Source organism: Gopherus evgoodei, chromosome 11 (assembly GCF_007399415.2).
Source record: "Gopherus evgoodei ecotype Sinaloan lineage chromosome 11, rGopEvg1_v1.p, whole genome shotgun sequence".
In the NCBI taxonomy this organism is placed as follows: domain Eukaryota; kingdom Metazoa; phylum Chordata; order Testudines; family Testudinidae; genus Gopherus; species Gopherus evgoodei.
In genome coordinates this window covers 57,988,134-58,014,918 of record NC_044332.1, presented here as the reverse complement: position 1 = coordinate 58,014,918, position 26,785 = coordinate 57,988,134, and the positions used below count along the sequence as shown (strand labels likewise).

General features: G+C 40.5%; 1 protein-coding gene across 5 annotated transcripts in view; it reads left to right on the top strand.

The window, feature by feature from the left end:
- ARHGAP15 (Rho GTPase activating protein 15) overlaps positions 1–26,785 on the top strand; it is a 469,173-nt gene that overhangs the window by 234,449 nt on the left and 207,939 nt on the right. For all 5 annotated transcript variants that reach the window (XM_030580810.1, XM_030580811.1, XM_030580807.1 and 2 more), the window contains 2 exons: positions 16,666–16,764; positions 18,820–18,946. In XM_030580810.1, the coding sequence (XP_030436670.1) occupies positions 16,666–16,764; positions 18,820–18,946 (226 nt within the window). The remainder of the gene's footprint in view (positions 1–16,665; positions 16,765–18,819; positions 18,947–26,785) is intronic.

Here is a 26,785-nt window from a genome sequence, read left to right as displayed (position 1 = left end):
TAAATTTCAACCCACTGAAGTATCTTGGATTTCATTTTGGTTGGAAACTGTGGGAAAATTTCCATTAATCTCCATCCTGTGATTGCACCTTAAGCTAATCATAACCATATCACTGTTGCTGTGTGCTCCCCTTATCTGTTTGTGGTACCCACCATCTATCTTTTCTCTTATATTCAAATAGCGAGCTCATTGAGATAGGAACCATGTCTTCACTGTGTGTGTGAGTGTGTGTGTGTGTGTGTGTGTGTGTGTGTGCAGTGCATAGCATAATGAGACCCCAGTGCTCAGTGGGCCTTCTAGGTGCTACCACAATACAAATGATAATAATTCGTTTCTGAGTCCATTCTTATCACCTTGATAGAAGTCACTAAAAGACAATCATCATGTCTTGTTTAATGGTGGTTTCCCATGTGTTCTTTCTTTAACTGGATGGCTAGAGTTTAAGAAAATAGTCTGCCTGGTTCATTAAAATTCTCCATTTTCAGACTTTCAACTTCAATCAATGTTTCCACTTGTCCAACACAATACTCTGATTTTTTCCTTGTATTGAGGGTGGTCAGGAAAGTAGTTTGAGTTCTGCTTAGAGTTAATACTTTCAGAGTCTGTAACATTCTTTTTCTATAATATTTTGTGACAGGTTGGTCTATTCTACATCTCTATTATTGTACATAAAGCAAATAATATCATGACATGTTTTAGGAAAGTTGTGAGGGTGATTTCTCAATATGTCTCTTATCCAACCTGAGGTGAGGTTAACTCACTCAATAAATCCTGGCTCACCAGGGAACTTGGTGGCCCCATGGATGTGTCAGGAGTTTTAAAAGCTGCACTTTTAGGATGAAATTCACTGGAGGCATGGAGGCCTTGCACAAAACATCAAAGTAGTGATGCACTGACTGATACAGCACCATGAAAGGGATCTCTATAGATGGTCTTTCTGTTCTGGCTCTGAACAGGCTGAGGCCTAGGGAGGGTAAGCCAAGGTCTGGACCACTGAATCTACATTTATTAGCTCCAGTAGCCCCAAACCCTGCTATAATTTGCAAAACAGTGGAAGATGTTGGAGAGGGGAGCCTGCAGTGCAGGTTTGTGGGTGGTTTATGGCTGGTAGGAGGTATTTAAATTAATTTCTCACAACTCCCATAAGGATTGCTGAAGTTTTGTAAAGGGTGAATTTCAGCATTAATACATTTATAATGAGTTACATGTTGTTTTCTGCCTTTTCCTATAAGAGCTACCCTGAGACACCTATTTTCAAATGACAGAAATGTTGATTGTTTGATATTGTGAAATAATTATTTTGTTCTATTAATCTATGGCATTGCTACACTACTACTTGGAACGCCATGTGTATATATGGGCCAAAGCTAGTCCACGGCTGTCAATACAGTTCCACAGTCGAGAAAAAGTGGAATCCTCTGATTCTCTAATTGTTTCCAATCTTGAAATCTAGGGATTGCAACATCACCAGTCCTGGGATTTTGAGATGCAAAAGTCCATGCTGTGGATCCCTAGACTAGCAAATTTACATACCGAATGGCAGCTGGTGCTCTCTGAAAGAAAGTCATGCTCCAGATTATTCAGTGATCCTGAATTTCTTATAAAGTAAAATTGATTCCAGATCCTCAGGATTGAATAATTGTTCCAGTATTGTGTTCCCTCATTAGTGTCTTTGGTCTTTATGAAGCACAGCATGGATTTCTGGGACCTTGCTTACCTGCTAGATGCAGTATAAATATCATTACTTGAGTGAGTATTTTCTAACAAAATATTAATCTTTAAACTACACAGCTCATTTAGATCCTAACAATATAATTCCATTTTTAGTAAAATCAACAACATCATTTTAAATTTAAAATGTTAAATAACTAAATAAAAATATTTTGATTAATATATTTTGCAGTTAATGGAAAGAAAATACTACTTTACAAGAAATATTTTCCTAAATGAATGAATGAAGCAGCCTTAAATCACACCATCTATAGTCAGCTGTAACTTTTCTTAGAATTTGTGTGCTAATGAGGATGGAAAGGCAAAGACTAAAGCAATGATTTTGTGTGTATGTTGCCCAGTTGTTCTGTGCAAGAAAAGTAAAGATAATCATCATACATTTCTGCCTGCTAAGCTTAAGAACTTGACACAGTTGGCGCAATACATGTTCCTATCATGGACCGGCTTTGATGTTTTGTATCATTGTTAAATAGAGTCCCAAAAGCCAGCTAACCTGGTACTGTAGTGGCACAATGTTACACTATCATTCAGCAGACCTGGTTTGAGGGAAGAGACCTTTTGCCTCTCTTGCCCTCGGCACAATGAGAAAAGCTCAATAGCAGAGAATGGTGCTTGGGTCTCTAGTTTTAGAAGGATTCTTTAATTTTTCTATTGCATTGTCTAATGACAAATGAATAAAGTAGTGTGAACAACTCTTTCGGAGGACTGACTACACATGCTCCATTTCCATTATGTGGAAGGAGTCTCGTTAGAGAAAAAGAAGAAAAACATTTCATGCAAAGGAGGCAGCAAAAATAAGAATGAGATAAATATATATTCAGTACCACTATCTCATCCTTATCAACTATCTCTCTCAGCAGTGGGTACTTCTCCCCACAAGTACGAAATACACATCTGCTATCAGTATTTTTCAGGAACACCTTTGTTCACTGCTAACAGAATTAGCGTCACTATTATAATTCAGCAGATTTCTGTTTTTCACTCAAACCTGGATTAGCACTGACTTGGGCTGGAGGGCATTCAAGCTGCTGTTCCTCTTTTAGCTATATTTCTCTGTAAACATCTAATTGTTTCAAAAGCAATGTACAGTGTGCAAAAACCTGAATTCAATGCAAATAAGTCTGTGCAGCTCTAAAGTTAACAGGTGTTCTCATTAGTATAAGTAGACAAGGAACGATTCTTGAATGTTTTATAAACACTTATAATCATGGACAAATAAGTTACTATAAGTATAAAGATACTTATAGCAATGTCTCTTTTTCATGTTGTGTAATCTCAGCACTTATTAATAGGAGATGTGTGTGAGTAAGCAGTACCTGCTTTTGCCTTCAAGCAATGTAGTTGTAAAAATTCTCTGCTACTATAGAATAAATCTACAGTGTCAACAAAACAAAATCTACATGCATGTAGTATTTAAAACAAACAAACAAACGTGTACATCCTTTAGACCGATTGTACTGAAAACATAGCACACATCATCCTTTTGATGTTGTTTGGTACAGTGACTTATCATGTTGAGTTTCATTCACATATATCATAATGTGTGATAACGTGCATATAAAATTGGACAGCAGGACTATTAATCACAATGTCTTGTCCTGCTGGTAAAGCTAAGAAAGATGGGGTTTCTCAAAGAAACCACTGCCAATAAGTGTGGTGTATGTGTAATATATAGACACAGATTGTGAACGCAATAGCAGGAAAATATTGCCCCAAGGGAAAAAGTATCTTGTAGAAGGTTGTGTTATATTACCCTCTGTCTTAAATCTTTGAACAATACACACAATTTTCTTTTCCCTTGCTTCCCCATTTAGTCAAACAGTATTGTTAAATTGTGTCTCTATTATTATCTCTCTCTTGCTTCTCCTTCTTGAATAATTTGTTGTGTGTGTCTCTATCTTCCTTCCGACTTCCCTTGCCTTTGTCTCCCTCTCCCCCACCTTATTTTCCTAATGCTTTCTGCTTTGAAACCATTATGCCTTGATGGCTGCCATCCCCAGCTCCCTTGCCTGAATGACTGACTGAAGTCTAATGTGCCCCACTCCCATTACATCATTTGTAGCTGAGGAAGCCAGAAGTGTTTCATCAGTTCCACGGTCAGGGGCAAGCACCAGCAATCCAGCTCAATGGTTAGAATAGGCTGAGGAGACCAGGAAGTGTAACAGGGGGCCAAGAGGTGCTTAATCCTAACTTGCAGATGCTGGGTCTTAGTGGGGACGGTTGTTTGGTTGGCTGCTGTTTGCAAAAGAGTGTTGGCTGCTGTTTGCTTAGTGTTGGCTGCTGTTTGCAAAAGAGCACGTTCAATATCATGACGTCAAACATGGTCTGTTTCTGTGTTCATTGTACATTTCTGTCTTCTCTGAGGGGAAGAGAAGAAGAAGAAGGAGCAAGAGAGAGAGAGAGAGAGAGAGAGAGAGAGAGAGCATATTATACTTGTCAGTGGAAAAACATAATTTCAATGGCCAAGACATGATCATGTCATTAAAATTAGTTTGACAATACTGACATCCAAGCTGGTCAGTAGTGTTTTGCTGACAAAAAGACTGGCCAGACACTGACTGAACAGGATTTCTGGAGTTAATCATTTGTGCCCTATGGGAGTAAAATGTGGCATTGATTGGATTATAGTGCTCTCAGCTTGTAACTTTGGGCATTATTTATAATTCTCCATCAGTTATTTCTTCAACTAGAAGCGCAATAATATTTTTAATTGAAGACTCTCATGGAAAACTGTTGCTTGTGAGCTGAAAAAAAGATGACTAGAAGTACATATAACTTAAATTATAATGGTGAAAATTCAACTTTATTCAAGTTGATATGCAATGGGCGGATTGTCTATCTCAAATTACAGTCTGGATTTACTAACCTCTAACAGTCCTTTTATTTCAAACACAAATCCCATTCTCAGCTCCCAATCTGAATAGCCAGGCCTGGCATTAAGGTGTTCTGCGCAATCTGAAAGACAGGAGTCCTCTAAACCTACAGTTCTCTGCATGTTAGCCCTCTAAGACAAGCTATGAAAGCCTTCTCATCTCTGGCTATTCTTGTGACTCTCACAGGGGACAATAGCTGACTTATCCTTATTTGATAGGATAACGAGCCTTGTGGATAAGGGAGAAGCGGTGGATGTGATATACCTAGACTTTAGTAAGGCATTCGATACAGTTTCGCATGATATTCTTATAGATAAGCTAGGAAAGTACAATTTAGATGGGGCTACTATAAGGTGGGTGCATAACTGGCTGGATAACCGTACTCAGAGAGTAGTTGTTAATGGCTCCCAATCCTGCTGGAAAGGTATAACAAGTGGGGTTCCGCAGGGGTCTGTTTTGGGACCGGTTCTGTTCAATATCTTCATCAACGATTTAGATGTTGGCATAGAAAGTACGCTTATTAAGTTTGCGGACGATACCAAACTGGGAGGGATTGCAACTGCTCTGGAGGACAGGGTCAGAATTCAAAATGATCTGGACAAATTGGAGAAATGGTCTGAGGTAAACAGGATGAAGTTCAATAAAGATAAATGCAAAGTGCTCCACTTAGGAAGGAACAATCAGTTTCACACATATAGAATGGGAAGAGACTGTCTAGGAAGGAGTATGGCAGAAAGAGACCTAGGGGTCATAGTGGACCACAAGCTTAATATGAGTGAACAGTGTGATACTGTTGCAAAAAAAGCAAACATGATTCTGGGATGCATTAACAGGTGTCTTATAAACAAGACACGAGAAGTCATTCTTCCGCTTTACTCTGCGCTGGTTAGGCCTCAACTGGAGTATTGTGTCCAGTTCTGGGCACCGCATTTCAAGAAAGATGTGGAGAAATTGGAGAGGGTCCAGAGAAGAGCAACAAGAATGATTAAAGGTCTTGAGAACATGACCTATGAAGGAAGGCTGAAGGAATTGGGTTTATTTAGTTTGGAAAAGAGAAGACTGAGAGGGGACCTGATATCAGTTTTCAGGTATCTAAAAGGGTGTCATCAGGAGGAGGGAGAAAACTTGTTCACCTTAGCCTCCAATGATAGAACAAGAAGCAATGGGCTTAAACTGCAGCAAGGGAGATTTAGGTTGGACATTAGGAAAAAGTTCCTAACTGTCAGGGTAGTTAAACACTGGAATAGATTGCCTAGGGAAGTTGTGGAATCTCCATCTCTGGAGATATTTAAGAGTAGGTTAGATAAATGTCTATTAGGGATGGTCTAGACAGTATTTGGTCCTGCCATGAGGGCAGGGGACTGGACTCGATGACCTCTCGAGGTCCCTTCCAGTCCTAGAGTCTATGAGTCTATGGGTCTATTCATGGAGCATAGTGTCTACCAGCTCCAGCCCATTTCTTCTCTGCCTTTCTGCCTGTGCTCCTGCTGCTCAGGAGATCTGTTTCCCCCTCAGAAGTTTCCCAAATACCATTCATCTGCCTTGGAATTGGAATCAGATCCATTCTACTGCCTCAGGGATCCTTCATAGACCAGGAAGAAGGGAAAGAATTGTCCTGTAATGCAGATAGAGGACCCAATTCTCTCCTCCTTAATGTTGGTGTTATTCAAGAGTAACTGGTACAATTAACTGGTAAGAGGTAAGTGAAAGAGAAAAGAATTAGACCCCAAGACACATCTTTTCTTTTGAACAATCCAAACTTTGAATATATATGATTTTATTATGCTGAACAAGTGTCTGTTCTAAGAACTCGCAGGGCAAAATTGTTTGGGGGTATCAAAGAGACATCTCAATTTCAATTAAGAAAGCACTCTTCCTTGTAAGTTTGACCTCAGACCAGTAAAATTTTATATCCACTTGAAAACCACTTCTTTTGTAGTCCAAACATTTGTGTTTTTTCCCCATTAAATAACAAATTACTTACTGGAGCAGTTTGTTTTGATCTGATGACGCCACTCACGTTTCCACCAAATGTACATGCAAATCAATCATACCCAAACACGCTGAAAACATATCCCACAAACTTCTGGAATAAAATGGGCTCACAATTGTAGGCAAGGTGGAAGTTGTAAAAATGAAGGAGTCATTTGTTGCCTCTTTTATTTAGCAACGTTTGGATTTAGTAACAATTTTTTGAAGAGTCAAAAGAATCAGGGTAATTATAACATAAGGTCCAACACTGTTAGATATGTAGAACATTTGCTGTTGCTCAAAACAAATATTCCCAAAGAAAGTATAAAACATTTTTTTGATTTGCAAAGTTTTTGCAGTCTATCATTTAAATTACTTAAATAAAGGGAGCTTTACTACTCCCAAAAGCTGAGAATATAACACCCTCCATGCATATTAGCTTGATCTTTTTGACAGACCAGAAAAGTGTTTGTGTGTGCCAATTAAAACAAAAATGGATCCCCAGTGGCTTGTTCCTCACACAACTTCTGAAGACTGCCATCATTGTTTGCTGGGGTAACCTTGGATAAGGCGGCTATCCAAAGTAAACAAACTTTTTAAAACTTTCATGACAGATGGGGGTTACAAATGCATTTTAATAAGAGAGTTGCCAAAGCAACTTTTTTGCAATCAGCATATATTTACTTAACATCTAGCAACATTGGGAACACAAGACAAATACTTTCTCACAAGATGTTTTAACAAGAAACATTTTTTTGGAGAGCTGGTAGAAGACCTTTTTCTTCAAATTGATATTTCACCCTCATTTTTATATTAACTTTGCTTGACATGTCAGAAGGACTATTAGAGGTTAGTCAAGCCAGACCGTAATTTGAGATAGACAATCTGCCTGATAATGTAATTTCCGTGGTGGTCATAAACACCTTTGAGTCCACTAAATAATTTAACTATTAGCATAACCATGACAATGTTAGCTTGATAGGAAATATCATAGCATGGATATGTGATGCAAGGTGAATAAAATGCAGTAGAATACTGATTGTTTGTTTGCTTTTGTTTGTTTTGTTCATTGTTGCATATTTACCTCATAGTGGAGCACAAGTAAGTACTTTATATATTCTTCTTTTTACTGCTTACTCAATCAGCACAAACATGGCAAGAGACTGGATTATCAAAGAGAAAATAATTTAGATCAACTTCTAGCAATGAAATACACTTTTGACGTGTTTTAAAAAAACTACAGATCTCTGTTTCTGTTTAATTCAGTTCAAACACAATTCATACCAGATTAATTAAACCACTAAGAAGTGCCAAATGTCTGCAAACTTTATTTTAATTAAATTATACTTCTGCTTACTTTGGGTGTGGATAAACCCATGAATATCTACTGTATTCTGTACCAAAATTATGCTGTACTCTAATGATAAATGTAAAGAAAAAGGGGGGAAAAAACCTAATTTTTTAAGCTTTTTTTTTCTGGGTGAAATTCAGGCATTTGCAAGCCCAGACAGGTGTTAATGGGGGTTGGGGCAGTGCATTGCTGTATAATTACATGCGGAGAAAATCATAACCCCTAGATCTGTGCATGGAGGGAATCCTCTGCACAGGGATAGCTGCTCCCTCACATGAAAAGGTGGGAGGTCAGCCACCTCCACAGCACCACTTCCTTCCTAAGCATGGTGACTGGCTGGGCTGGGGATGGAGAATATGGTGATGCTATGTGGGGCAGAGGGACTCCATGCTTGACCCTCCAAAATGTCTGAGGAAAATAAACAGCATGGGGCTTTGTTATCTTTTCGATACCCCCTCTCCATGATAGGGATCAGGATGGCTAGCAATGACTGAAGGATAGCCTTGGAAACATGGTACAATAGATACACATTTCCAGAGATCAAGGGTTGGGGAGCATGTGAATTGGGTCAGAACTGTTTCAGAGACACAGGATCTCCCACTACCTATTTCACAGGGGAATAAACTCTGTGCCCTAGGGCAGTGTTTCTCAAACTTGGAATGCTGCTAGTGTAGGGAAAGCCCCTGGTGGGCCAGGCTGGTTTGTTTACCTGCCACGTCCGCAGGTTCAGCAGATCGCAGCTTCCACTGGCCGCGGTTCACTGCTCCAGGCCAATGGGAGCTGCTGGAAGCGGCGGCCAGTACGTCCCTCAGACCACACCGCTTCCAGCAGCTCCCATTGGCCTGGAGCAACGAACCGCAGCCAGTGGGAGCTGCTATTGGCCGGACCTGCAGATGCGGCAGGTACACAAACCAGCCTGGCTTGTCAGGGACTTTCCCTACACAAGCGGCATCCCAAGTTTAGGAAACACTGACCTATGGCAATGATTTCATATCTTTGTGTATATTGTGAGTGGAAAGATGCTTTTGTGACTTAAGCACAGGCCTGGAATCTGGACTTAGGTATTATTCTTGGCTATGAATTTGAGGAAGTCACTTAACGTTGTGATGCCTCAATTTTACAATCTGTACATTGGGGTTAATATTACCTGTCTCTCAGGATTGCTGTCAGGCTTAATTCATTCATGTTTGTAAAGTGCTTTGAGATCCTCAGAATTGAAAGTGCTATATAAGGGCAAATTACCTTCCCTTGATGGGGGACAGCTTTGTGTTCTACTGAGCACTTCAGAGAAATGGTAATAGCTACAGCAAGGATTCATTGAATGGCCACATTCCCCATGGGCCCTGGTCATATCACCAACTATCACATTGATTTATGGGCTGCTCCCTCCAGCCTCTCCAGTTTCAGATGAGAGGTTGATCCATCTTTTGCTGTCACTTCTTCCCACTATTCATCCCCAGTGGACTTTTCACTTCACTGCTAGGCGCCTTGTATCAAGGTTTGCTCTCCACTGTCTGAAATTAGCCTATTACTAAAAACAAGCCTTAAATATGTAACAGATGAACATGTGCACTTTGATATAAGTGCACTTATAAGTTTTTGCCTTTTTGTTCTCTCATATGAATTTCTCTTCTTATCTCCCTGGAATTTCCAAGGCTCTTATATATATATATTGTATGTCAATAGCATCTTTAAAATTGCTTCTACCTTATTAAATGTGGCTAAAGCAAATGTAGGAAGTAAAGCAATCTGAGTATAGAAATGTGTATGCATATAGAAATACAGATATTTCAAAGAATATGTTGGAGGTCATGTAAAAATGCCTTTGTGGCTGTCTTGAACTAGTACAATGGTTACCAAACTGAGGTCCAGGCCACCAATGGCCTGTGGAAAGCAGGCTAATAATATCATGCTGGCTCCTCCCCTTTGATTCCGCCTTCAAAATTGCATTAAAGGTAGTTAAGAAAATTTTCCACTTAAGCAATTAATGCAGTTGCCATAAGAATGTTACTCAAAGACCAATGGAAGGGAAGGTGGTCTGTGGGATACTCTCTTCAGCTGTGATCCATGCTCCGAAAAGATTTGGGAAGCCCTGAAGTGGTGCATTCGTACACACTTCATAACTTGTGCAAGTAATACAAGTCAGGTAAAATATCATTAGAAGGGGGTACTGCTGGAGCGTAGTGCATTCATTCTAGGGAGCACATATGCATTGGTTAGTATCATTGTAATGGTAGTCATAATTAGCCTCCTCAGATGGCTTTACAGGGCAGCACCTAATAGCAATCCCTAAGCATCCCAGGACTAACATGTAGGAGTGTTCCATACCCTTAAAAGCAGCAAAGAATCCTGTGGCACCTTATAGACTAACAGACGTTTTGGAGCATGAGCTTTCGTGGGGGAATACCAACTTCCTCAGATGCATGTAATGGAAATATCCAGGGGCAGTATATATATGTGTGCTAGCAAGCAAGCTAGAGATAACGAGGTCAGTTCAATCAGGGGGGATGAGGCCCTGTTCTAGCAGTTGAGGTGTGAAAACCAAGAGAGGAGAAACTGGTTCTGTAATTGGCAAGCCATTCACAGTCTTTGTTCAATCCTGAGCTGATGGTGTCAAATTTGCAGATGAACTGAAGCTCAGCAGTTTCTCTTTGAAGTCTGGTCCTGAAGTTTTTTTGCTGCAGGATGGCCACCTTAAGGTCTGCTATAGTGTGGCCAGGGAGGTTGAAGTGCTCTCCTACAGGTTTTTGTATATTGCCATTCCTAATGTCTGATTTGTGTCCATTTATCCTTTTCCGTAGAGACTGTCCAGTTTGGCCGATGTACATAGCAGAGGGGCATTGCTGGCATATGATGGCGTATATTACATTGGTGGATGTGCAGGTGAATGAACCAGTGATGGTGTGGCTGATCTGGTTAGGTCCTGTGATGGTGTCGCTGGTGTAGATATGTGGGCAGAGTTGGCATCGAGGTTTGTTGCATGGATTGGTTCCTGAGCTAGAGTTATTATGGTGTGGTGTGCAGTTACTGGTGAGAATATGTTTCAGGTTGGCAGGTTGTCTGTGGGCAAGGATTGGCCTGCCACCCAAGGCCTGTGAAAGTGTGGGATCATTGTCCAGGATGGGTTGTAGATCCTTGATGATGCGTTGGAGGGGTTTTAGCTGGGGGCTGTATGTGATGGCCAGTGGAGTCCTGTTGGTTTCTCTCTTGGGTTTGTTTTGCAGTAGGAGGCTTCTGGGTACACGTCTGGCTCTGTTGATCTGTTGCCTTATTTCCTCGTGTGGGTATTGTAGTTTTGAGAATGCTTGGTGGAGATTTTGTAGGTGTTGGTCTCTGTCTGAGGGGTCAGAGCAGATGCGGTTGTACCTCAGTGCTTGGCTGTAGACAATGGATCGTGTGATGTGCCCGGGATGGAAGCTGGAGGCATGAAGGTAGGCATAGCGGTCGGTGGGTTTTCGATATAGGGTGGTGTTAATGTGACCATCACTTATTTGCACCGTGGTGTCAAGAAAGTGGACCTCCCGTGTAGATTGGTCCAGGCTGAGGTTGATGGTGGGGTGGAAGCTGTTGAAATCATGGTGGAATTTTTCCAGAGTCTCCTTCCCATGGGTCCAGATGATGAAGATGTCATCAATGTAGCGTAGGTAGATCCATCTCACTGAAGGACTGTCTGGATATATGGACTCTCTACTCAGACCCTATGCCACCAGCACTCCCAGCTATCTCCGTGACACCACTGATTTCCTGAGGAAACTACAATGCATTGGTGACCTCCCAGAAAACACCATCCTAGCCACCATGGATGTAGAGGCTCTCTACACAAACATCCCACACACAGACGGAATACAAGCTGTCAGGAACACTATCCCCGATTATGCCACAGCACAACTGGCTGCTGAGCTCTGTGCCTTTATACTTACACACAACTATTTCAAATTTGATGACAATATATATCTCCAGATCAGTGGCACTGCTATGGGCACCCGCATGGCCCCACAATATGCCAATATCTTCATGGCCGACCTGGAACAACGCTTCCTCAGCTCTCGTCCACTCACACCTCTTCTCTACCTACGCTACATTGATGACATCTTCATCATCTGGACCCATGGGAAGGAGACTCTGGAAAAATTCCACCATGATTTCAACAGCTTCCACCCCACCATCAACCTCAGCCTGGACCAATCTACACGGGAGGTCCACTTTCTTGACACCACGGTGCAAATAAGTGATGGTCACATTAACACCACCCTATATCGAAAACCCACCGACCGCTATGCCTACCTTCATGCCTCCAGCTTCCATCCCGGGCACATCACACGATCCATTGTCTACAGCCAAGCACTGAGGTACAACCGCATCTGCTCTGACCCCTCAGACAGAGACCAACACCTACAAAATCTCCACCAAGCATTCTCAAAACTACAATACCCACACGAGGAAATAAGGCAACAGATCAACAGAGCCAGACGTGTACCCAGAAGCCTCCTACTGCAAAACAAACCCAATGGAGAAACCAACAGGACTCCACTGGCCATCACATACAGCCCCCAGCTAAAACCCCTCCAACACATCATCAAGGATCTACAACCCATCCTGGACAATGATCCCACACTTTCACAGGCCTTGGGTGGCAGGCCAATCCTTGCCCACAGACAACCTGCCAACCTGAAACATATTCTCACCAGTAACTGCACACCACACCATAATAACTCTAGCTCAGGAACCAATCCATGCAACAAACCTCGATGCCAACTCTGCCCACATATCTACACCAGCGACACCATCACAGGACCTAACCAGATCAGCCACACCATCACTGGTTCATTCACCTGCACATCCACCAATGTAATATACGCCATCATACGCCAGCAATGCCCCTCTGCTATGTACATCGGCCAAACTGGACAGTCTCTACGGAAAAGGATAAATGGACACAAATCAGACATTAGGAATGGCAATATACAAAAACCTGTAGGAGAGCACTTCAACCTCCCTGGCCACACTATAGCAGACCTTAAGGTGGCCATCCTGCAGCAAAAAAACTTCAGGACCAGACTTCAAAGAGAAACTGCTGAGCTTCAGTTCATCTGCAAATTTGACACCATCAGCTCAGGATTGAACAAAGACTGTGAATGGCTTGCCAATTACAGAACCAGTTTCTCCTCTCTTGGTTTTCACACCTCAACTGCTAGAACAGGGCCTCATCCCCCCTGATTGAACTGACCTCGTTATCTCTAGCTTGCTTGCTAGCACACATATATATACCTGCCCCTGGATATTTCCATTACATGCATCTGAGGAAGTTGGTATTCCCCCACGAAAGCTCATGCTCCAAAACGTCTGTTAGTCTATAAGGTGCCACAGGATTCTTTGCTGCTTTTACAGATCCAGACTAACACGGCTACCCTCTGATACTTGACTTCCATACCCTTGTTTTCCTACTGTGCTGGCATCATGAAGAGTATGTTAACTCTAGTCTTTATGTTGGGATGATCCTCACTTGGCTAGTTAGGTTGGCTTTATAGCCAGACTATGCTGTGGTGAAATGCAAAATAGGCACATGACACAAGAGGATCTTATACTTTAAGTGATTTTCCCATGGTGACATAGCAAGTCAATTACAGAGCCAGAAAGAGAACCCAGGAGTCCTGATTCCTAGTCATCTGTTCTAACCACTGGATGACACTCACTCCCCAAATAACAGAGTGCTATACAAGTTATTTATTCCTTTTAGGTTTCTAGTACATATTGACAATATCAGCAATTTTTTAAAGGTACATCAACACATAGTTGCCAGAATACATGCCTTGAAAACATAATATGCAGAGAGAAGGGATTTCAGGAGATATTTAAATTAGTGGAGTAATCGGCAAAATGGAGTCTGGCATCTCTAGCTAGAGCTCTTCATACTTTTGCAGAGTTGTGTTTCATTTTTGTCTAGTACCTATGTTTTTTTCAGTTACGCCTGATACAGAGATGGCGTGTTAACACGCCTTAATATTGAACCACTTACACTTGTTAGTTATACAGCATTTAGGGCAGTGATCATAAATTGTTCAATCACAAGGTTTAGTCAAAGCTAGCATTCTTTAGTGATGTCTTGTCCCTAGGGTGTTGGAAATTCGATTGTTCAAAGTGCAAGTATGGTTTAGCAATCCTTTCCAAGAACCATTTATCAGAAATCCTAAGGAGGTAATATATGAAAGTGGGATAGGAAACCTACACATCAAATGGGATTTACCAGCCAAAGCCTTTGGAACTGCTTTCCTGTGAATGACTGGAATGGAGCAGAACAAAGTCAATTACTGGCTGTAATTAAGAAGTGGATGTATTTAAACTGTAGAGAGCAGTAGCAGTCTTCTTGAAATTGCCTAGTTACTCTGAAGATTAGTATGAAGAAAGAGAGAAATGGACTTGAACTATATCTTATAGAGAGTATATTTTGAATGAAATCTCTTTCTGCAATTCTGTGATCTATTTTACTGATTTATTAATAAATCACTGTTTATATATGATTATTACAATAACACATTCAGACACAGAAACTTTCAAACTGTGTTTTGCTTTTGTCTTGTTAGTAATGAAGTATCTCTTTTGCATATCATACAGTACAATGTTTATGCAATGCTGAAAAACTTGTATTTTAATAAAGCCTGACGTTACTGAACGGAAGACTGAACTATGTTGTATCCTTCTTAAGCCTTCAAAATACAGTAAATCTAATAAAGTATGTTGCTCTTACTTTGAAAATGTTATTTCTTTTTATAATTTTAATAATGATTTGTTTATACTGAAAGAGATGTATTAGATTGAATTGTCCTCTCTGTTTGGTCTAATTCATTTCTGCATGTGTATGTTAATAAATTGTGATGTTATGTAATACGTTTATAACCCAAAAGCTTTCAGTGTAAACCAGGGAAAGAATCAGAGATCTGGTTACCTTAAGTTGGATTTTGAATTTGCACTGTTGCTAAAAAAAGAGAGGATTTTACCTTTTTAGTTCACAAGCAGGATAACAACACTGGCTTTGGAAATCAAGTATTTGAGATCTACAGGATAGTGATTATGCTGGGGGTAATATAATCAGCTATGGGCTGATTGGCTCTTTTATTGAAGGGGCTCTGAATTTTCCCCAATCATTCTGAAAGTCTGTAGTCATCTTCCTGCTCACAATGGAATGGGTGTCAGGTCACTTCCAGTGCCCAGGCATCCCAGTGTAGACCTGCACAGAAGCCCTGTGATTTGAAGCTAGTTCCTGGACCTTTTGCCCCACCTTCCCTACCTGTCTGACAGGATGACTTCATGGAGCTATGCTGCCAGGAGTCTCCTTAGCTGCTGTTGATTCTGGAACCACTTCTTAGAGGGGTTTGCTCAAATCAGAGAGAGTCACAGAACAGTTAATAAAGCCTTAGGCCACACTGGCTTTTGCCACCTTTTCTGGTGTCTTGGCAGGGAGGAAGAGATGGGGAAATGATGTGTGCTGATATCAGTGGGACTCGTGATCATAAGAGTCTGTGCTTGTGGATATCACAGCAAGATGAGGGTTTGACTAGCAATTAAGCACTCCAAGATGTGGTCAAATTAATAGCATACAAGCTTAGGTGGTAATGACACTTGGCCTTTGCACCTTGATGCCTTAAAATGAACTCCAGGTGTAGTGAGACTAGACAGTAACCCCACACCATATCATGTCTCTGTTTAAATGAACATCGAAGTCCAAATCTTGCCAACCTTATATTTGTCCTCATTACTTTCTTGGACAAAAATTTCAGTGAGATTCTTGCTTGTGAAAGACTTGAGTAAGAGCCTCAGGATATGATCCCTGGTTATAAAGTTTGGAGCACGTCTGAATAAATGGCCAAATTTATAGACCACTTGTACATTCCCTATATTCTGAATCTTTCATGCACAGTCCCTCTATGTGAAGACATGAGCCTTCTCTGTTTCTCTTTCTCCAAATATGAATAATTCCCATAACACTTCAGAAAAATTTCAGACTGAAAGAAAGAAAGTGTGCATATTTACACCAAATATCACCAGCTACATTAGACTGTGGAGCTGCATGTCAGGAGAATTAATATTCTTTTGGTAAATATTCCTAGTGTGGGGGTCAAAAATGTAAATTGACTTGTGTTCAGATTAACTATTTTTCTTGGTAAATGGGCTCCTAATTACTTTGCTATAGATATATCTGTATTTAAAAAAGAAATAACACTAATGTTAATTTGACTGAAGTGTTCAGAAAGAGGCATGCTGGGGTCTTAGGTAAATATATTTATAACCTTCAATATAGACAAATCAAATGTAAAAAACAAATCCTAGCTGACTTGAAACAGAAACCTAAAATAATAGGAAATTCACAATTAATTCTAACACACGCATCTGCATTTTTTTCCGGAGTGCCTTGACTTAGATTTGAACTGTCTGTCTTAACTCTGAATTCCCTGGCTTTTCTTAGCGTGTGTCACATTAACATTATTTTAGTATTCTTTGTATTTAATAGTTATATTACTGAGACAATAAGTCATTTGTTGTGACATAGATTAACAGTTTTCAGAGAGAGGTTCAAAACTGCTTGGTAATTCCCAGTTCTCTAAGAGATAATTACTGGCACAAAAAGAAAGCATTTCAGTGTGTGAGAGAGTATATATTACTAAAACAAAATAAAATAAAATAAAATGATCTATCTTGTGTGGTTTGCTTACCTGTCATTTCTTCCCCCCTTCCCCCAACCAGATCACAACGATATCAGGAAATGAGTTCCTCCTTCAGTCAGATATTGACTTCATCATATTGGATTGGTTCCACGCTATCAAAAATGCAATTGACAGATTGGTATGTATTTGTTTTGGCTGTTACCTTTATTAATTAAGATGTAGTAATTTAAACTTCATTTGCTTAGGCATCTATAGAGGTTTTAGACAGGCAGAAAGCTAGCTAACTAGAGAGACTTTCCTTTATTTGGAGGATATATAAATATGTATGTATGTATATCTTTTAAAAAAAATCAGATAAACAAGGTTATTGAACTAAAAAGTCATTTGATTCCTGTCTTAAAACAGAATGCTGCATTTATTTCTCTGGAATAACAAGGGCATTGGTTTACTGTGGGTTGTAAAAGCACACAAGCGCTTAATAACTAATGAATTTTTACATTTTCTGTTTATGCAGCCTACAGTATATAATCTTCAATAGAACTATTAATACATTTGAGCCTTTTATGCATTTTCATATTACTTATTCACAAGAATAGCACTAGCAAATAATATTCCTTTGTAACTGATTGCTGTTATTCTCCCAGGAAGGCTGGGTTTTTTTTTCTAGAAATAAGCAGGGCTGTATTTTCTGAAAACCATTTTTAATTACCCAACCCAATTCAGCCATAGTTTTTTTTCTTTTCTTTTTACTATACTCAGTATAAATTCCAAATCCCTTTTTTCTATCTATGCCTGATCCAAGCAGAGATTAATTTTTATAGGACATTGACCCTTCTTGATTACTGCAAAATGTAGTAAGAAAAGTTATCTCTATTTGCTGAATTTTCCAGGGGATTTTGCTGAAACTGAGTTGATAGCACCTGAAACTGGTATCTGTGAATGTGGTCTATGTGACACGTCCAAAAGGGTTAATTTGTATATAGCTACAGCTTCCTTAGAGAGCTATAAGCAATGCAATACCTGAAAGCTGTAATCAGCCAAGGGAAGTTTGATCTGAGGATGTATGTCTTCATACTTTATATTTCTTTGGTCAAATGTACTTTTACTTGATATTCTACTGGAGAATTTTGGTAGAGTTTCTGTGGAAGCCCTTTCTTGCTTATGTTGCTCAATTAAGCTCCCATAAATTCAGTTGCTGTTTTTTTGTTTGGTTTGATTTTTTAACATGCCTCTAAGGGTGAAATCCTGGCTTTAAGGGGCTGAACCTCTTTGGAGGGGAGTACAAAGAAACACATAAAGGTAGATGTTCAGCTGATGTAAATTATCATCATCAGTGGAGATATGACAGTTCATACCAGATGAGTGTCTGCCCTATGTTATCCATGCAGGACAGTGGCATATGCATGTTATCAAGTCAGTGTGGACTGGGAATTATGCACAGATGCAGCAACTGCTGTAGCTATCTTCTTAGTGTATGTGCAATGTACCTCAGGTGGCACATGGCCAGGATTCATCACCAAATTTGGTCTGCTGGTTAGATCATTAGCTTCCAGGCGGGGTACTGATAGGAGGGCAACATGAACTCTGATCTGTGCCCCCCACTATAACTATGAAAAGGTTTAACATGCATTTCTCTTTAAAAAATCATCTGAGCTTGTGGGCACCAGAGTGAGTACATCTCCATTTTTCCTGGTCAAACCCAGCTACAATAGCACTGCCCCTCTTGTTTTAAGAGACCAGTCCTCTTCTGGTTGCCTTCCATGTGGATGAAATAGGACAAGAGGGGATCGTTGAGTCCTCTCCATCTCTCCACTTCCAAAATGCATTCAGAGTGAATCCAATCCCACATTAGTGGTACTTGAAACTCAACAATTACTATAATTTCCAAGATAGGAAGCCAGGCTATTTTAAACAAACTTCCTCTGCAATAATTCAGAAACACCCTTTGGACACACATGCAGTGGGGAAATCATTTCAGTCACCAACGTAAAAAATTAGGCCTTTTGTTTTCCAATTTAGCATCTGAAATTTATTTGAGAAATTAAAACCAACTGTAAGGGTTATAAAACAGCAGTCTTATGGTGAACAGGTTTTGTATTACGCTTTCCTTAACTTAAATATTCATTATATCATCTGGTATAAGTGTCTATCCGTTTCTGATTCTATGAACGTTCTGTAATTTTGTACTTCATTGTTCCATATAATATATTTTTTTAAAAATCATTATTTCCAGCCAAAACAACAGAGTTGTACACCAAGAAATCTGGAGTTCAAACTTCAAAGATCCTCTAGCAGTGAATTACTGAGCAGCTTAAGTACTGAGTCCAAAGAACCAAAGTCTGAACACAGAAAATCTCTAAGTAAGTTTTTAAAACTAACTAACTGTTTGTATAAGATAATTTGTATTATTTATAAAATGTAATGAAACTAGGAACTTAATATTAGTCCCTATTTTTGCCCTTGTTGGGTAAATAACTTACATTTAAGCAAAGGACAATTCTTATCTGCAAATGTCTGAGTTGGGGGGGACATTGTCTTCTAACCTAAATAAATTCCACAGGAAGCAAAGACATGTATCCAAGGTGTTTATTTCAAAAGTAAGAAACCTGCATCCTATTCTAACATTTTATTATAATGACTTTATTTCAGTTTCAGGAAAATAACTAATTTTGATAGTCATTTTATCTGACAGATGTTTGTGCTCTTGAGTTGTGTACAGGAAAAGGCAGATCTTTTGCTTCAGACAACCAGAAACATTACTATAATGTTATGAAAAAAACTAAATTCCAAAAGTCTGAAGTTTTACTTTATTTGCCTAGGATGATAACAGAAAATTCTCTGAAACCAGTAATGATTTATTCTACTCTAGATAATCTTTCTTTTTGAAATTATGTTATGTTGAAGATTTTGTGAGGACTAAAGGCAAAGAGCTTTTTCATGGCTTCCTAATGCCATACACACCATTAAAATTAGAATTGTTTCCCTTTTTTGATATGAGATGCACGTACTGATTCTAGGATAAACTCAGCTTCCCATGTGCCTTGAAATGCACACGAGTAGGGGAGCTCTGTGCAGGCAAAGGAATTTGCCTATGCACAACTATCTGCAGGATCAGGATATTAAATGCTAAAGTAATACAAGCCTTAGAAATACCACAGCTAGATGGATGGATGTTTTATTTTCATTGATAAATGGGTGTAAATATAGGTAACAACAGTGAAAACTACATGTGTAAATACAAAAGTAAATTCAGTTAACTCCCTCATTTTGAAGCCTATGGCCATATTTGGTTTCTGTAGCTTGTCCAGTTAAATAGATTTGTTTTTCTCTTTTTAATAGACTGTAAAGCAGTTTTGATTGTAGCACGTAAAAAATGTTCTTATGTATCTTTATATTGTGTTACTACATTGCATTTTTGCTATACATTTTAAAAAAGGCTCAACAAACAGTGACACAGTCTAAGGGCCTGATTCTGTTTCAACTAAAATTAATGGCAAAGTGCCTTGCAACTGTCTCACCGTTTGCTGACCTTTTTTGTTTTCATGGTATCATAATTCTTATATTTCACTCAACAATGATTTAGGAGACAGAACAGAAGAAACTGATCACTACCAATGACATAAACTTAGTCTACATTTCTTTTTTAGACCTTAGAGAGTTGTGAGTGGCCTCTTTCTTGTTAGAGGCTGTTTAAACATGTTAAAAATTTGAAAGTATCTGGTGTGAAATCTCACCAAACTGAAGCTTATTTTTAAATATTGTAGATTGTATTGCTTAAAAATATGTATCTGGATTTTTTTTTTTGCCCCATGAGATTAAGTAATTATGTGGAATTAGAAAAATCATAGTATTCACTTACTTATTAGCAGTCCAAGCACAAACTGTATTGTCAGTTTTCTGCCTTTGGCTTTCTGTGCCCTTAATGTTCACACAAGTATCGTCGCCAGAATTATTGGCAGCTAGAGCCAAAATTGCTTTAAAAAGGAATGAGAACTGATAATGACACATTGTTAGCAGTCAACAGGTGGTCGTTTCATTGTCCAGTTTTACTGCAGAGCACAGAGAAGATATGTGCAGTATCCGCAGTAAGTGCACTTATAAAGTTATTACAAAATTTAAACAATCATCTTTCAGTTACTTCCATTTTATTGATGACTGTCAGCAAAGCCAAATTAAAAAATAAAGGGATTTTAAAAATATGTTTATTTCTCAGCCCGACAGAAACCAAGAAAGTGAAAGCTTAAGCAGACTTTTTGTGGGGAAGAAAGGCAACTGGTGTGAGTTAAAGAGCTACTGACACCTCCTGGAAAACTTTAATTAAGATTCAGAGATAGTTCATATTAATCTGTAATTTTTTCTTTACATTTTAAATGTAATGCTGGTAAAAAAGTGTCAAAGATCTGGCACAAGATATTGAAAGTTTCTGCTTATTGATTGAGCAAGTATCATGGAGAAAACTATCCCAGGTTTCAGCCCAAACTGTCCCGCAGTTCAGACCTTGGGAGACCTCTAGGTGATGAGGAGTGAGAGTTAGGTTTCTATACTCATGTAATCCTCAGTGCCTCTGCAGAGATTCCCAGAAATGATGGCAATTAGCACCACTAGTGATGATGGGTTTTGAGACAATTTGGAAAACCAGCAAACTCAATTTACACAGGCCCCCGAACATCGGTCAGCTCAATTATACAGACTTCCAGTCACCACTGACCTGGTCTGGATTTAAATCCAATGACCTAGTATCTACTTTCCTTCTTAAATTGATAGTTTGCTAAGTTTCCCTGTTTTGGTATGGTGGTATTGATTAGGATGACCAGATGTCCCTTTTTAAAGGGACAGTCCCATATTTAGGCCCTCCTGCTGGTGTCCTGACTTTTTCTTAAAAATGGGCAGATTGTCCCCTGTTTTCTGTCTCCCCCCCCCCACACAAACACACATCAGGATTGGCAGGTCCTGCTGCTGGCTAGATCCCTGCTTGCCAGCCACCTGCCCACCAGCAGCGAGGGGGGGTGTGCAGTGGCTGCCGATGGGTGTGGGTGTGCAAGGCTGGTGGTAGGGCAAAGATGCAGTGTGCAGGTCCGACCACTCCCCCTGCTGCTCTATCAGTGCAGCCTCTGCTGCATGCCATCTCTCAGCCAACAGCCAAGCCCCTGTTCTGTTTCCAGCCAGCGCTGGCTGCAAGCTGCGGTGGCTGGTGAGTGTGGACAGGTGCCAGGCAGTGCCCGGTTATGTGTCACCTCTGCTACCCACCCATTGGCCCTTTATGTGCTCCCCCTCTCACTGTCCTCTCCCTGCTTTGGCCCTTCACCTCCCCAGCTCCACTGCTCCTCCCCCTGGTGGGGCATGTCCCACTCCCAGGGCTGTGTGGAGAACCAGCCCCTGATTGGAGCGCTCAGCTCACCAGCAGATTGGCTGGCAGGATCCTTCCTTCCCTGACTGCCTCTGGCTGGGCCAGCGCCCTGGGAAAGCCCAAGATCCTCTGGCCCGGGGCACTGGCCAGGAGGATCTGAGCCCTGCATGTGTCAAAGCTGCAACAGCGCAGGCATGTGGAAGACTCTCTGCTCTTCAGCTAAGCTCTGGAGTGGTGGTGGTTGAGGAAGCAATTTCCAGGCTGTTCATGCCCTGAATCTTCAGGATCCACAGCAGCCCCCCGGGTGGGGCTTAGCACCCTCTTTACCCAACCCCTGACCCTGGGTCCTACCCCGGGAGCATGGGGCTTCTCCATCCCTAGGCACCCTCCCCTGCTGAGCCACCTTTCTGGCTGGTTTGCTAAAGCCCTTGCAGTCAGGTTCCCTGGGCCCTGGTGCACAATGCATCCTTAGGGCTTAACCCCTTCCTGCCTGCACTGTAGCTGAGGGACAGGAGGTGGGTGGGTTATGTCAGTGGCCAGCAGCAGTCTGGAGGTGTTAGCTGCCTTTCAACACTGTGGGGGCAGGAAGAGACAAGCTGCTTCCAGCCACATGGGGGGTAGGGAATGGGAAGGTACAGAAGTGACGAGTTCTACAAAGACACTGGCCAGGTCCTCTCCCTCCCATCCCACCCACCACCCCTGCGGCTGGAAGCAGCTCCCATCCCTTCCCTTCTGCATCATACCAAAAGGCTGCTGCCAGATGTGGTGCCAGGTACCAGGAGAGGCTGGTCCATCAGGCATGGAGGGTGGGAGAGCACTGGACAGGGAGGGTCAGGCTGGTCAGTCACTCTCCCTATGTGAAAGAGGTGTATGGGAGTGTGGGGGGGGGGAGGAATGAGGGGTAGAATTGTGTGTCACTTTTCCACATGTGAACCCTAAAGCCTCAAAGATAAGAAGATAAATAAAAAGAATCCAGCTACACAGTATTTCTTTTTAACATGGGCTCAGTCAACTTGATTTTAATTTGAATGGTTGTACTGCATAGTTCTGCTTGATCGCTGTTGAACTTGCTTGAATACGAGTAATTTTACCAGGGGTGTCCCATATTCAGCATAGAGAAATATGGTCATCCTAGTATTCATAAACATTATCATTACAATCTAAGATCTCAGTCCTACCCTTGTATTTTACAAGAGGTCCATTACCTTGTATTTTACAAGATTAGCCCCTGTACAGCTTGAATTTATACAGCTACTACTTATGCACTAGGGTAGCCTCTTACCCTGTGTCAATGGTAATAGGAGTGCTCAGCCCATTTGGAACACTTTTTGCATTAAAGCAGTATCCTGTGCTCAGGGAGCCTGTATCTTTAGTGCAAGAAATTTGGCTAGCAACACCAGCACTCTTCAGTCAACGGCCCAGGTACAAACCCAGCCAGATATTTTTTAAATTAGTGGGAATATTTCATAATCTGTACATGATCATTCAGACTTTAGCCTTTTTCCTGAGACTGCCAACAGTTGTGCTAATTAGTGCCAGCTATAATGGTGCTTTCTGTGGTGTAGACACCTGTTCACTAGGAAATGGCCCGTGATCAGCAGGTTCATTTTACACTGGCACTGAACATCCGTTTTATGGTAAGCATTTAAATTCACCACTAATCTGGGTTGGATTTGAACTGCTGATGCTTTAGATACCCCTATGGATAAATCTATAAATCATTACTATTCTCCTAAATAATCAAGTTCTCTAGAAAGTAGACTTTGTTTTGTGTGTTGTCAATTATAAATACTAACTTTTTGTCCACAGCCAATAAAAATCTAACTTTTTGCTCTGTAATAGGTTTAACATTTTTGTGTTGCATATGGAGGTGGTGATTTTTGCATTTTGATCTTTATCTCATGCTTTTTTTTTTTCACTCATTAGTGACCTCTTGTGAATGAGACAGGGCTGGAGTAGCTAGAAGCTTCTTTATTGATTGTAGGCTGGAATCCATTTTTTTTCCCTTTTCCAAATGGAAACAAACGGCTTCTCAGTAGGAAGAGTGCCCTTTGGCTACTATATCAATCTGAGGGCTGCTCTTGTCAAAATGCACAGTCACAAGCTTGATAATGCAGTACATTCCAAAAGCACTTTATTTCCAACCTGTTCTCCATCATTTCCTTATGGCGTCACATTTACTCAGTTCATCACATACTTATTAATATTTTACATTTCCTTGAAAGTGATGGAATTCTATTTTTATTACAAAAGCAACAAGAATAAATACTAATTGTTGTCAGTTATTTCCTTTTGCAGTGGGAACAGTAATCTGTTACTTAGTTTTAGGTTGCCAAGGCAAAATAATTAAATATTTTAGAAATTAAAAAAAACAACCCTGTGATATTAGAAAAACCCAGTTTGATCTCCTTGTTTGCTGTGTACTGTATATGAGCTAGAACTGACTGCTTTATTTTTATTGTTTCTACTTGTAATTTTCCCTTATCTTTAAAAATGTCCCTTTTCTGTAAAGTATCCTGTACCTTTCTTAAAATCTAGAAGTTACTTATGCAATCACTCTGGATATTTTACATTTTCCTCAATATATAGGTATTATATTTGGAAGCCAATCCCACTCATAAAGGCATACAAGTTCCAAATGAGATGTAAAAATGAAAGTCCAGAATATTGCTGGTGCATTATTAGTAGTATTGTTATGTATTATTACTGTCATGCAAATGTGTAGGGCCATTAATCATCTGCTCCTATGCAGGCCATAGTGGATGGATTTGCAGCAGTGGGGTACTCGAACTGCAGTGGGGCAATAGACAGTAATCATATCCATGTTTTGGTACCAGTCCACCTTGCCATTGACAATATTGAAATGCCAGTAGTGATTCTGGGGGATATAGGCTACTCCATGCTTCCCTGGCTCATGAAGCTATACACTGGGCCATTTTGACATCGCCAGGAAAAGATTCATCTATCAGCTCAGAAAGTGCAGAATGATTGCTGAAAGTGCTTTTGGCAGATTGAAGGGATGATGGTGGTGTTTATTCAGTAAATTGGATCTCAGTGTTTGTAGCTGCCTGTTGTGTCCTGTATAGGATGTGTAAGACAAAGGGAGAAAAGTAGTTTCCAGGGTACAGGGCAGAGGGGGAGTAACTATCTGCTGACTTTGAGCAGCCAGACACGAGGACTATTATAAGATCCCAATATGGAGCTCTTATAAGTGGTTGAAGGACACTTTGATAGAACACTTTAACAGTCATCCATCCAGTAGTTCTGTTCTGGAATGTTCTCTGGGCCTGCAGCTTTGGATGCTGCTAGAAATAGTTGCTGTTCATTTATAAATAAGTCTGGATGTTTTCCTGCACCTATGTGCTTGGTGCACATTTACAAGTATTGCTTGCTTTGCCTACTGCTATGCAGTCTGCAGTATTTATTGTGAACTAATACATTTGATTCTCCAAAACGAGAAATTTATTGAACAGAAAAAAAATGCAGAAATTCAATGTGCAAAAACTTCACAGGCAATGTTATACACATTTTTAACATAACTTAATGAGGATAATTTAAAAGTAGAAGGATGTAAATATTTCTATCTATTTGAATGCAATCCTTTGTGGATACATCTATACCCACTGTCATTCTCACAGGTCAGTGTATGTGAAGCTGTGGTTCTCCTTGCAGAGTGTTAGGGGTAATGATGCACCCTGTGATGTTGTGGGGTTTGAGAGCAGCTATCATGGAATTCTCCAAGGTCTGCAGTATTTTGGATTGCTGCCTGAGAAGACCCATTATGTCCTGGTTCATTTCCTGCTCATTGTCCTGCTAGGAATCCTGGGCCTTTTCCCTGTCCTCTGTCTTTCTCCATGATGTCAGTCATATTGGCTTGAAGGATCTTGCTGAACTTATCCTCCCTAGTCCACTTCTTTTTCCTCCTCCTCTGGGTCAGGAATTCTGCATCCGTGGAGGAGGCACCCTTCAAATGACGCCATGCCAAAAACTGATGATAAAGACAGGCAGATGTATCATTGGTTTACAGACACAAGGAGAGAGAATGATAAGTTTCAAAACATCCTTCTCTTATTCTCCTAAATATTTTTAATAAGAAATACTTATTGGCACTTCAGCTTGGGAGTGCCTCAGCCAAGCACCACTCTCCAGTCCCAGCCATGGTAAATATCACACATCAGGGACAGAGGGGAAGAATACTTTTGTTGATTGGAGTGATACAATTTCAATCCCTATTCCATCAGTATGAGTACAGGGCAGTGACACTGAATATTGACACTATTTTCCATAGGTAGTGGTGATATTAGCTAATATCTTTTTCCTGCGGGTCACAAAGGCACAGTGAGCATAACTACTACTTATGTCCCGTCTGGGCCTATGTACCACTATGCTGTTTACTGTAATGGTGCCAGCCAAATTCATCACCGAGTGGTGTGGGAAAGTGTCCTACCACAGAAGAAGAAATGAGGCAGCCATCCCTGGAAACCTTCAGGAGAGAATTGCAAAGTACCTCCATGAATGTTTTGTCACTATATCTCAGAAGGATAAAAGGAGCATCCCTATGAATATAAACAAACTCTTCCACATGGTTCCCCCCGGCCCTGCTGCCACCTAATCCAATGGCTCTACTTCTGTTGGTTGTACCTCTAACTCTTCTTATATGAGTAAAATAATAAAAAGTCAATACTTTGTTTTGTTAGCTTGGCAATGGGCCTTGCACCATCTTTACATTTAAGGATTATAAGGAAAAATTTATGCACACACTTAACCAGAGTCCTTCCCCTTCATCATCTCATCGGTGCTCTGCTGGTGGGAATGGCTAGACTGTGGTGGAGTCTCAAATAGGTCTTGGCTC